The 12077-nt window shown below is 52.3% G+C and overlaps 2 protein-coding genes across 4 annotated transcripts in view; one reads left to right on the top strand and one right to left on the bottom strand.

Annotated features, from left to right (window-relative positions):
- The window catches only part of Setdb1 (SET domain bifurcated histone lysine methyltransferase 1), a 38920-nt gene extending 37685 nt beyond the window's left edge, over positions 1 to 1235 (top strand). The window contains 3 exon segments of the mRNA XM_052730163.1: positions 99 to 310; positions 562 to 650; positions 799 to 1235. Coding sequence (XP_052586123.1) covers positions 99 to 310; positions 562 to 650; positions 799 to 916 — 419 coding nt within the window. The 3' untranslated portion in view covers positions 917 to 1235.
- A 189-nt stretch (positions 1236 to 1424) lies between these two features.
- Cers2 (ceramide synthase 2) lies at positions 1425 to 10153 on the bottom strand. Of its 3 annotated transcripts, none has more exons than XM_052730164.1 (11): positions 9969 to 10153; positions 4990 to 5163; positions 4467 to 4584; positions 4166 to 4284; positions 3951 to 4008; positions 3815 to 3865; positions 3546 to 3638; positions 3235 to 3363; positions 2943 to 3049; positions 2702 to 2855; positions 1425 to 2360 (listed from the first exon to the last, which is right to left on the bottom strand). In XM_052730164.1, the coding sequence occupies exons 2-11, from the start codon at positions 5160 to 5162 to the stop codon at positions 2220 to 2222; spliced, it is 1143 nt and encodes a 380-aa protein (XP_052586124.1). In that variant the 5' UTR covers position 5163; positions 9969 to 10153; the 3' UTR covers positions 1425 to 2219. The 3 variants fall into 3 exon arrangements, with proteins under 3 accessions (XP_052586124.1, XP_052586126.1, XP_052586125.1); XM_052730166.1 differs by lacking the exon at positions 9969 to 10153 and adding an exon at positions 9767 to 9789; XM_052730165.1 differs by lacking the exon at positions 9969 to 10153 and adding an exon at positions 6458 to 8016.
- Between the last annotated feature and the right edge of the window lie 1924 nt (positions 10154 to 12077).

Here is a 12077-nt window from a genome sequence, read left to right as displayed (position 1 = left end):
AGGGTCACAGGTTTGAACAGACCAGTTAATCAGGGTGGTAGAATGTCGTTTATGAGTTGGGATAGCTCTGACCCCAGGTTTGGTTTTTCCCTTTCCAGGTCCAACGAAGCGCCAGGTGGCAGTAAAATCAACCCGAGGCTTTGCTCTTAAATCAACCCATGGGATTGCTATTAAATCAACCAACATGGCTTCCGTGGACAAGGGGGAGAGTGCACCAGTTCGTAAGAACACACGCCAGTTCTATGATGGTGAAGAGTCTTGCTACATCATTGATGCCAAGCTTGAAGGCAACCTTGGCCGCTACCTCAATGTGAGACTCTCAACCACTTCTAAGTACAGGGTTATATATGCCATTACCCTCAATCAAATTCCTAAATCTTCCAAGATACTGTGTAAACCCCCCCTTTGCTTAAAGGTGATTTACTAAGAATAAGGTAGCTTTCTTTCAAAACATCACTGCTATGATGTATGGTGGGGGTAGAGATCAGATCACCATTTTCTTGTGATTCTCATCCAGCCAGATGTTCCCTGGTCAAATGACTGTCCTTTTCCTACTTACAGCACAGCTGCAGTCCTAACCTGTTTGTCCAGAATGTCTTTGTGGACACTCATGATCTTCGCTTCCCTTGGGTGGCCTTCTTTGCCAGCAAGTAAGAGGGATAATGAGGAAGGGGTAAAATCCATGGGGATTCTAGGGGGGTCAGGCTTCACCTTGGCCTCCCAAACTCTAACCCCAAGTGCCTGTGTTACTACCCACCGCCTTTATTACCACATCCCCATTCTTCTTCCCCTCTTCAGGAGAATCCGGGCTGGAACAGAACTTACTTGGGACTACAACTACGAAGTGGGCAGTGTGGAAGGCAAAGAGCTGCTGTGCTGCTGTGGGGCCATTGAATGTAGAGGGCGTCTTCTTTAAAGGAGAACCCTCTTCTCACTTTGAGAATCCTTGAACCGTCCTTTCCCCAGAACTGTCTTCCTGACGTTGAACTCTGACCCCAAGTCTCTGGTCTAGCTACTCTCCAGTTCCTAGTAGATAGAAATGGGGATTCTGGATCAGGACTCTTCCAGTGTGGTGCTAGCAGACACTAGGGTGGGTAGACATGACCACTCTAGCCTCAGGCTGAGGATCTTTCAAATGTATTTGTTCATGTGTTCATGACTCACATGGGCCGTGAGTCTGCCATCCCTGGTCTGTATGGTTTCTTGAAAGTCTTTTAACAAGATGATAGAATAGAGATTGTGATTTGTTTTCTCCACTCAGTCCCCGTCTCGATCTCCCAGGGAGAGGTCATTTCCCCAGTGGGCAGCTGTCAGTAGTCTTACTATTACTATTTCATTTGCCCTGTGTAATTTTTAGCAAAACAAATGTTACATAACCACAAGGAATCCCCTTTCTCAGTTCTTAATAGTCTGACACACTGTCATGTTTTATTTAATCTTTAATATACTTTAATTAAAAAAAAAAAAAAAACCATTAACAGTACATTTTGGTCTGAAATGGTCCCTCGCCCGAAATGCCAGGTCCTAGCTGTAGTTCTGGCTTTATAACTGAAACCCCAAATGTTCAATAAATAACAGAACTAGTTGCCTTCTACTCCACGCCAGCTGTCTTAGCTGAAGGGAGGGAAAGAGGCCAGAGAAAGGAGGCAGTGAGGTCCTGGAACCATGGTCCCTGGGGTAGGGTGAGGGGCGTGTATACCTTCCTTCACTTAGTTAATTGTTTTTAAGGAGGAGAAGAAGTTAAAAGAGCTCATTTTTCATTTCTGGCATGAGCTAGGGAGCTTAGAAAGGTGGAACCTTGGTCCAGCTTTGGCAGAATGCGGCCCAGAGATGGGACAGTAAGGCACAACCCTGCTTGAAGTCAGGGAGTCAAAGGCAAACAGCTAGCTCCAGACTCTTACGAATAAGGAATGTGAGTGTAACTCCAACCCTCAGAGCTGAGAAAGGTTTTCAAAAGCAAGAGAGAGGGTAGCTTGGAAGAGAGAGAGGGAAGTAAGACCATCCCTCTCTAGCAGAGGCTATAACCAACCTTCCCTCACCTGAAGACAGGCTGGTTCGAGTCTGGGTTCGAGGTGACTGGGCGACAGGAGAAGTAAGGGAGAGTCAGTGTAGACTCCTTTCCTTAGATCCCTTCTCCTCAGAGCTCAGTGTCCCTAAAGGGAAGGTTGGCTAGTTTCCTGGCTTCATGTATTCATGTGGGAGGCAGCTAGGACAATGGTTCAGTCATTCTTAGGATGATTGTTATTGAGGACGGGATGGCCATTAGCTAGGAGCCGGCTCTTTGCTCCTGCCCCAGCCGCAGCCTCCTCCCCCTCTGAGCTCTCAGTTTCTTCTCGGTCACTGCGTTCATCTTCTACCAGCTGTGAAAAGGATAGAAAGAGTTATGTATCTTCCAGTTCCCGAGAGCTGCCTCTAAGTTTCCTGCTACCCCCAGAACCTCACACTGTTTCAGAAGAATAACTGGCAAGGAGTTTGGGGAGTCCTGGGGTTGAAAGTGGTGAGGCCAGCCAGATGGTGGTGGTGCACACTTTTAATCCCAGCACTTAGGGAGGTGGAAGTAGGTGGATCTCTGTGAGTTCCAGGCCAGCCTGGTCTACAGAGTGAATTTCAGGACAGCCAGGGCTACACAGAGAAATCCTGTCTCGAAAGAAAAAAGAAGAGAGTAGTGGGGCCTACAAAAGGGAGGTGGAGCCTTCCTCACCTTTCCAGTTATGAACTTGTGGGCCATGCGCAAAATGAAGTAGGCCCAGAAGATGTGCAGCATCTGTAGCACCGCCATCATGAAATTGAAGAAGTAATAGCCAAAGAAGGCAGGGTACAGCTCCAGTGGGTAGATGAGCGTGCAGTGCAGGATCCTGAGGATTTAAGGGGAAATAGTAAACATGGACATGGGCGAAGATTGAGGTAAAAGGAAAAGCAAGAGGAGCCGGCTGCCTACTCACCAGAAGGGCATGATGACGAGTCGAGTGACGATGAAAACCAGGGCGAAGACAATGAAGAGGTTATTGCAGGTGTTCTTCCATCCCGCGTAGTTGAACATCTTGGCAGACTGCACAGACAGTTCCATCTGTCACCATGGGCTCCTGACTCTCTCGTGAACATTGTGTGTGTGGTCAGCAGCAGACTGTGCCCTCCCACCTTGGTCCCAGGAATGTCAGTACCCTCGTCAACCCCCTGGAAGACTAGAGGGGCAAAGGAGCCTGCTCTGGGGCCTCTACAGGGAGGAAGCCTGACCTCCAGCAGGTAGTCAGAAGAGTCATGCAGAGCCATGATGAGGGTCCCTGCTCGGACGTAATTGGCAAACCAGGAGAAGCTGAGGAGAATGATGGTGGCCACATGGTGGATGATTTGTTCCTTAAAATCCTGCAGAGAAGATGCAGGCTTCAACGGACTCTTCCCTGTTCACTGTTCCCCCACATACCCCAAACTTCTGTTCCCCATATCCTAGCGGCTCTGTCCAGAGAGCCCGAGAGATGAAAGGAAAGGTTCCCCATCCCAGGGCCTCGTTTGGGCCTTGGACTTCATTGCACAGCCTCTTCACCCACCTTTCGCTTGACGTCGGAGGCAATGCTGAAGAGCAGGGACCAGTAGAAGGAGAGTTCAATAATGTAATACCAATACTGAGAAGGGACGATGCTCTGGGGGAGGAGAGAGGGGTAAGGGGTTCCAGAACAGCTGGCTCTAAGCGGCTCACCTCCAAACTCATCCCTTCTAGCCCCTCAAGATATTCTTTGCTCTGTGGCTGATTTCTGTGCCATGATTTCAAGAAACTTAATAATGGGGTGTTACGTGCCGTAGACCATTCCTCTCATACCTGTATGGGATATCCCTCCCAAACTTTCCGCAAGTCATAGAACCAGGGTTTCTGCAAAGAGAGATTAAAGGAAGAACTCAAACCCTGTGGCCTCACCCCATCTTGACAAAGGATGCTCCCACTTCCCAGTACTCACATCCACAATGACAGCCATGCCGGCCACAAAGGCAATTAGGTAAAACGTGAATCTCCAACTGCAAGAGGAAGCAGAGCTGGCTAGGTGAGGGGATCAGCAGCGTCCCACTGCCCCCAGACACCCTCTCAAGGTCCCCTCACCTATCCTGCACACCACAGCCCTCTCCTCCCAGCAAGAGACAACAGAACTGGGCCACCCAGCTTCACTTGCCCCACCTGGCTTCTCGGAACTTCTTGAGAAGGCTGGGCCTGTCCTGGTTGCGGCGGCGGCGGAACCAGCGTTCTATCTGGCGGCCAGACAGCCCACTCTGCCGGGACAAAAGCTCTACCTCCACCTAAGCATAGTGAGGCCATTAACATCCAGCCTTCAAATCAGCAGTGTCACAACTCTGCCCAACCTCTCCGGTAATAACCGAAGTCAGGCCCACACCCTGCCAAGTCTTCACCTTTCAGGGTTAGCATTCAAACTCTGGCCCACCCAAACTCAGCAACTCCCAGGGTCATCTGCAGCTCATACCTGCTTGGGCTGCTTGCCGCTGGTCAGGTAGAAACGCTCTAAGGTGACATTGGGAGGTGCCCGTAGTCGGGTTTTCTCTTTAACATTCAGGAGGGCGGCCAGGGGTGTAGCCACATAACTGGGGAAGGGACATGAGAGAGAGGTGTCTGGCTCCCTTTTGAAGCACTCCTAACCCCGTTCAGAAGGTACCATAAGTTCGGGCATCTTATTTCTGGACCTCAGTTTCCCAAGTTTCCTGGCAACCCCCTTTCCTCTAGCCTCCTGGGCTGCCCACAGCTGACAAAGCTGCCTATGTTCACTATTGACCAGGCATGGAGGCGGGCATGGGGTAAGAACAAACAACCATTGAAGGAAAGGGCTGGGGGTGCTGAGTCCTCAGGAAGACAATGGCGCCCTGGGGGAGGGGGAGCAGTCTGGAGGGACCTGGGTGGCCAGAACACCAGTGTCCAGAACTAAATTTCAAGAGAACAACATGAAGTCTGCTAGGTTGGCTGGCAATTGAAAGGTATGAGGGCATGCTCACAGCTCAAAGAAGTATCGAATGATGAGAAAGACCAAGGCCAGGGGAAGTGTAATATAGAGGTCTGAGGCTTTGGCATAGACACGTCCATCTTTGTCTTCTAGATCATCCCAGGTTAAGTTCACAGGCAGCCATAGTCGGTCCCACCAGAAGTGGTCATACAAGGTCTGGAGCATCCTAAGTGAGGAAGGGACAAGTGAGAGCTCTGCAGGGAAGCAAAGGAATGCACACTCTTTTGGTTGTCAAGGTTGACTCAAGCCTCGGACTCTGGTTCTGGCTACATGGCCTTAGAACCAATTGGCTTCCTTCACTGACTCGGTTTCCTTATCTGTAATAGGAAATCAGTGTCTTTCAAGTTCCAGCATTTACAGTTTGTTGCAACCTTAGGTGATGCTGACACCACACAGGCCTGATCTCCTGCAATAAAAAAAAAACAACAAAAAACAAAAAAACCACTCATTTCTTATCAGTCTTATCTTTTGGCTCTCAACCTGGAGAATAAATAAGACCTAGTTAGAGAAGCAGTAGTCAACATCAGAGAAGTCATCCAGGTTGAACGTGGTAGTACACACCTTAATCACAGACTCAGGAGGATCCACACAGTGAGTCCAGGACACCCAGGGCTACATAGTAAGACCCTTAACTGGTCAGCAGATCCACAGGAGAAAAACCAGTGAAAAGGAAGTACCATCCCCAAAGACCAGTGAGCATCAGACACACACACAAGACTGACCCTTCATGCTCAGCATTCAGTCTCTACATGTGAGGCAGAAAATGATCTGTAAGCAGCTGTTTGGAAAGGAAGTGAGAGGGCACAGATATAACATCAGGACTGAGGACAGGGGTCTGGCCAGCAAACCAAAATATTCGATAAAACTGAGCTATCTTCCTCCTTTCTCCTTTATCCTTTGAGACAACACTTATGCAGTGCAGGTTGGTCTCACACTCATGATCCTACTGCCTCAGCAGCTCAAGTGATGAAATTATAGGCTCATCACCATGATTGACATAACCTATTTCTTACAAAGCCTCGTCCAGAACATAAAAACCTGTCTGCAGCTGGACAGCGGTGGCACACACCTTTAATCCCAGCACTTGGGAGGCAGAGGCAGATGGTCTACAGAGCGAGTTCCATGACAGCCAGGGCTACACAGAAAAACCCTGTCTTGAAAAAACAAAAACCAGTCAACATCTTCAAGCCAGGAAAGAGCTGCTGCCTTCAGCTGCTCTTTCCCTCACAGAAAGATGAAGAACAGTGTGTCACTGACCACCTGGACCCAGATGAGGCAGGGGACAGTTTTTGGCAGTTGCTCATGGTTGAGAAGCAACCAGACGTCCCTGAAGAGTCACTGATCAGCACAATGGCAGGAATCTCCTAAGACTTGCAGAGTAGAGGAGCCAAGAAATCCTCCAGGCTCCCCACCTCTCATTCTCCTATGAAGAGAGAAGAGGTGGCAGCATTCAGACTGACCTATGGACTGGACTCTGGGACCGGAGAAAGGTGGTCTCCTCCCAGGTAGAGAATAGAGAGCAGGAGCTGGAGAGCCAGTGTGAGCAGAGACACCAGGCACTGAAATTCAACTGGAGTTGCAGAAGGAGGCAGACACCTCAGCCCACAACTGAGCTGGGCTGCTCCTTTGGCTGCTTGGTTCTCTCAACAGCTGCGCCTCCACCCTCCACAGAAGCACTTGCGAAATCCCTCTCCGCCTGTCACGGGTCAGTCAGTATTCCAGCTCCAGGACTTTACCCTCTTGTCCTCACTCCTGGTCACAGCTCTTGTGGATGAAATCAGAGGTCAGCATAGACGATAAAGGATTTTCAGCTCCATACCCATCACACATTCCAGGCCTCGACCTGGAGGGCACTATCCCTCAGCCTGAATAAATATTGAATTTGTTAAAAAGAGATGGAGCCTCTCAAAGTGAACAAAATTAAATGGAACTGCCCACACAAGCACACATTCTTCCTAGAGAAAAGTAAAAAACTGAATTGGGAAGGAAGAGGGCAGAAAACCAGACTGAAGGGGCGGTCTGGACATCTCCACCTCTTCCTTCCCACCTTTTGGTTTAACCAGATGGGAGGTGTGGACCAATACCTGACCTTGTCATCTGACTTTTTTCTTAGGGCCTAACTTTTCCTCCAATGAGACCTAAATTCAGCCGTGCAGACAACTCTAGCCTTGGGCCATCCCATCCCATTAAGTAGGATGTTTTCTTGTTAGAGCCTCTTGAGGGTTAAGGGTTTAGAGGGCTAGCTAAGGGCCTGAGGGTGGGTGGAGCCTCTCTCCTGGACTCCAGCAGCATAGGAATGTCTAGTGCCTTTCTTATCCCTACAAAGAAGGTAAGAGGCTGGGGGGAGGAGGGGGAGAGGGGGAAGAGAACAAGTGGGTATCACAGTCCGGCTGAGGGAAGGTACCAGAACAGCATACCTATCTCAACCCGGGACACAGCAGCACCAGGACTCCTCCACCCCACACGGGGAGTGATGTGTGACTGGGAGGTGAGGACCAATGGGGGCCTGCCCACTGGGTTTCAAGCGTGCTATGACCACCACCCTCCCTTGCTGTTCGGAACCTTCAAAGCAGAGCAGCTGCCCCAGATTCAGCAGGGTCAGGACTTTATACAGGAGGGGAAGGGACTGGGGTCTCCAGGCAGCTTCTCTTACACATCTCCCCAGAACCAGGCTGCTCCCTGCTACACCCCTGGTGACTACTTGGCACCAGCACACCAAGACAAGCATCCCATAAACAAGACATCAGGATGAGAAAGGGCAACATTCAGCCCCCTCGTCCCTAAGGACAGATGGAGTCTTGATTACACCTGTAACTTTTCCACTCACAAAAATTATGCCAGTGCTGCACAAAGAGATAAGGTGTACATGTTCACCTATTCGTGTCTCCTTCACACACACCTGCCTCAGGGACAGACACCACTTTGAGACACACGCTGGAGAGGGGCCAGTACAGCAGGGATTTCACAAGCATCATATTACTCGCAATTTGAGCGGGGTTCTACCTGGCTCCAACCTTTGCTCCAACTCTGATCTCCTACCCAAAGACCCTCCCAAGCAAATGAAAAGGGGTGGGTGGGTGGGAGAGGGGCACCAATGGGACCTGGCAGGCCTAGAGGGAAGGGAGGGTGTAAATGTAGCCTATAAGAAAAAAAAAAATCTCAGACTCAATGGGACAACAGTCCTAGTGACCCCAAGTTTCCATTTGCAGAGAGATTAAAAAAGAGAGGGTCTGCCGGGCAGTGGTGGCGCACGCCTTTAATCCCAGCACTCGAGAGGCAGAGGCAGGCAGATCTCTGTGAGTTCAAGACCAGCCTGGGCTACAGAGTGGGCTACAGAGTGGGTTCCAGGAAAGGCGCAAAGCTACACAGAGAAACCCTGTCTCGAAAAACCAAAAAAAAAAAGAGAGGGTCCCATGGGCTCTCCAGTCTGAGCAATCATAAAAAAGACGAAGGAGGCCTGAGTAGTCTTTCTTATTGAAAAGTTTCTTTTCGGGTAACAGTAGCTGGTCATGAACTTCTTTCTAGAAGGTGAAGAGCAGCGGTGAAGTCAAAAGGTGTGCCACTGCTTCAGGCTACAACACCAGGCCAAAAATATGGGTCAGATTCTGGGAGAGATGAGGGTGACAGGCAGTAATAATGCGGTCCCAGGCTTCATGTGGCCTACAGCTTGTCTGAGATGTTTCATAAACTTCCCCCTCCCCCCGCAAAAAAAAACTGTATAAGAGTGCGGAGGGGGGCCCCCCAGAAACAGGGAGAAGCCAGCAGGTTTAAGTAGCAGCTGAGTGTGGGTGGGGTGATGCTGAAGGGAACCGTATAGGGTCAGTCTTGCCTATGGTCAGTGGTGGGAAGGGAAGGCTCCTCTTTCCAGAGCAAAATTTGGCCGGAGGCCCCAGTTTGGAGAAAGGGGTACGGGGCAGCAATTGGAGACAAGGATCAATTACCTGCCACACAGACACACACGCACATGCACGCACACATGCCCGCATGCACCTTAGAAAATAAGCACTGTATGGCCAGGAACAGGACCTAAAGAACAGTGCTGCAGACAAATCCTTACCCTTAAGGGCCTCATCACAAGTGCAATCAACAAACTTTACATTCAAGTTAGTCACCTCGACTCTGGGATGGGAAGTGACTTTCTACCCCAGCTCTAACACAAACCGAAGTAACTGCCCGCAGGAGGCCTTCCCTAATTCAGTTCTCTAAGAACACCGGCTCACTCCAGACCTCCGGATGCTTAGAACTCCCTGACTGCCAAGGCTGGCAACTCAAATAACCGAGGTCTGGTTTGGATGCCAGGAGCGCGTCTTAGGCAGGCACAGGAACTCAGGCCAAAGATGAATGTCACTCACCTACAGGTAGCAAACTAGCGCGAGGGCCTCTGAGTCTGTAATTAGCAAGTTACTACTCGCCGGTAAAGCTAGTTTCACCAGAGCTGGCCACGCACACCTCATAACGGTACAGGAATCTTAACCCTCTGGGGCCAAGGCAGACACATAGAGTGTACTCCTTCCTGTTTCCCGTTCGGCACATGGACGCTCTAACCTCTCTCCCGGGATGGGCAAAAGGGGCCCAGCGGCGGCGGTGGTGGCAGCGGCAGCAGCAGCAGCAGGGGCCGCCACCGCTCCTCCTTGGCCTCCGCACTCAGGCCCCAGGACGCACGCGGCCCACCAGGGGGTTCTCGCCCCCAAGGTCCGCGACTGCCCTGCTCCCAACAAAGGGGCGTCTGTGGCTCGGGTCCCGGGCGAGCGCCGGACTCCGGGCCCTACCTGTTGCCCCGCAGGCCTTCTCCCCGCCGAGGCCCTAGCTCGGCCCGGCGCGCCCGCTCCCGGCAGGGCTCGGCCCGCCCTCCAGCAGGCCGGCCGCCATGAACCGGTGGAGTCCCCGCCGCCTTCGAGCTGCGCCCCGAGCCCCCGCGCCCGCCGCCGCCCCGCGGCCCCCACGGCCCCCGCGCACCGCGCACGGACTCACTCGGCGGCCGGTGCAGAGCTGGCCGGCCCGGGCGCCGCTGCTCCGTCTCCTGTCCGAGCGCCCGGCCCGTGCGCACTGGCTGGGCCGGGTCCTCTCCTCCCCCTTCCGCCGCCCGCGGCTCCCTCCCTCCTTCCTCCTCCTCTGCCCGCCGAGCCCCGGCGAGCCCAGGCCGAGCCCAGCAGCCGAGGGAAGGCCCCCGCGCGCGGAGCCGTGCTGGGCGTGGGCTGCGGCCGGGCGGGGCCGGGGCCCCGGAACCCCGCGCTGCGCCGGTGGAGCCCCGACGGGGCGGGTGGCTCGCGCCCTGCCGGCCGCCCGGGTCTCTGGGTGGCGCCGAGGCGGCCCACCGGGACTCGGTCAGGGGCCCCCAGGTGCCGGAGGACACGGTTCAGAGCGGCCTGCCTCTGCCCCACCCCGCGCGCGGCCCTGGTGCGGTCGGCGACCTCAGCCCGGCGTGCAGCCCTCAGGCCCTCCCGGGGTCGGTTGCCACAATTCCCGCGTCCGGCCGCAATGGGCGGCGGAGAAAGGGCGCAGCCGTGAACCCAGCCAGGTAGACCCGGTGAAAGCCCTGCACAGACCCCGAGGCTCCCCACCGTGAGAGCCACAGTACCCCAGCCCTGCTAGTCAGAGCCAGAACGGAGTTACTCTCAACCTTTAGTGAAATGTGCTTCGGTCTCCCGTCTACACACCATGCTTAGCCATGATCACTTTCATACTAGAATGTGTTACCCCTTAAGTAGCCCCATGAAATTCATGCTTCAAGAAGAGAGCGGCCTTGCCTCCCATTGTGGACAGAACTTGAGTAAGTTGTACTTGAGGGCCTATTTACAGGAAGACCTGCAGCTTCTTCCATGTAATATATATGTATTTAAAACTAGCTGGCCACACCAGGCAGAGACAGGAGGATGTCCGCGAGTTTGAGGCCAGCCTGGTCTACAGAGCGAGTTCCAGGACAGCCAGAGCTACACAGAGAAACCCTGTCCCGAAAAACCAAAACAACAAAACTACCTGGCCCGGTTTGGTGGCTCACTCCCAAGCAAGATCTCAGCATTTGGAAGACAGAAGCAGGGGGATCATTTTTCACCTTCGTGAAATAGTTTTTTTGTTTGTTTGGTTGGTTGGTTGGTTTTGGTTTGGGTTTTTTGAGACAGGGTTTCTCTGTGTAGTTTTGGTGCCTGTCCTGGATCTTGCGCTGTAGCCCAGCCTGGCCTTGAACTCGCAGAGATCCGCCTGGCTCTGCCTCCCCAGTGCTGGGATCAAAGGCGTGCGCCACCGCCGCCCGGCGAAATAGTATTTTTTTAAAATATTTATTAATTTTATTGTATTGTATGAGTGTTTTCCTGCATTATGTATGTATATGTACCATGCATGCCAGGTACCCAAGGAGCTCTGCCGAGGGCATCAGATTCCCTGGAACTGGAGTTATATACGGTTGTGAGCGGCCATGGGAGTGCTGGGATCAAACCTGCGTGTTCTGCTCTGCAAGAACAAGGGCTCTGTACTGTTGATCCATCTCTCCGGCCCACGAAATTGCATTTTATTGGCGTCACTGAGCCTGTGGCAGAGCCTTGCTTCATAGAGTATACAGTCAAGCACGGTGCTTCACCAGTTGTCTTTGGAAGAGGGGTTGGCCGCACAAACTCTCCTGGGAGTTTGGCTCTGGCTCTGGTCTCTGTGCAGGTGTAAAGAGGCAGTAGATGACATTCAACCTGTTTGTCCACTTGCTCCCTGCAGGGAGACCTCCAGCGCAGATGATAGGCCACAAAAGCCTGGCTGCCCCGCTGCGGTGCGCCCCGCGCTTTGCTCGGCCTCCCTTCCGTATTCTTCCAGAGTCCTCTTCTGCAACACACCCTCACACTCTTCCCACAGGGTTCTGTGTCTGCCGTTTGGGCCCCAGCTAACCCTCTTCAACCCATCCCCCCACCTGTGAATGGACTGTCCCTCTTCTTTAGTTTATGACTTCTTTTCTTGGGTTTTTTGGTTTGGTTGTTGTTTTTTGTTTTGTTTTTAATACTTTGCTTTCCCATGATCCCCACCATGTTTTTTTTTTTTAATTTTTAATTTTTTAAAAATTTTATGTGTATTGTTTCGCTTGCATGTATGTCTGTGAAC

Source organism: Peromyscus californicus, unplaced genomic scaffold (assembly GCF_007827085.1).
Source record: "Peromyscus californicus insignis strain IS unplaced genomic scaffold, ASM782708v3 Scaffold_9__1_contigs__length_137607984, whole genome shotgun sequence".
NCBI classification, from domain to species: Eukaryota; Metazoa; Chordata; class Mammalia; order Rodentia; family Cricetidae; genus Peromyscus; species Peromyscus californicus.
This window is presented reverse-complemented; position numbering and strand designations above follow the sequence as displayed.

What these genes read in the sequence shown, in the direction of transcription:
- Cers2 (XM_052730164.1), bottom strand. Translation starts at nt 5,162, where the DNA reads ATGCTCCAGACCTTGTATGACCACTTCTGGTGGGACCGACTATGGCTG. An exon ending in GCGGCAAGCAGCCCAAGCAG is followed by an intron (nt 4,285 to 4,466) that starts GTATGAGCTGCA and finishes CACTATGCTTAG; the next exon opens with GTGGAGGTAGAGCTTTTGTC. An exon ending in GGGAGGGATATCCCATACAG is followed by an intron (nt 3,639 to 3,814) that starts GTATGAGAGGAA and finishes CTCCTCCCCCAG; the next exon opens with AGCATCGTCCCTTCTCAGTA.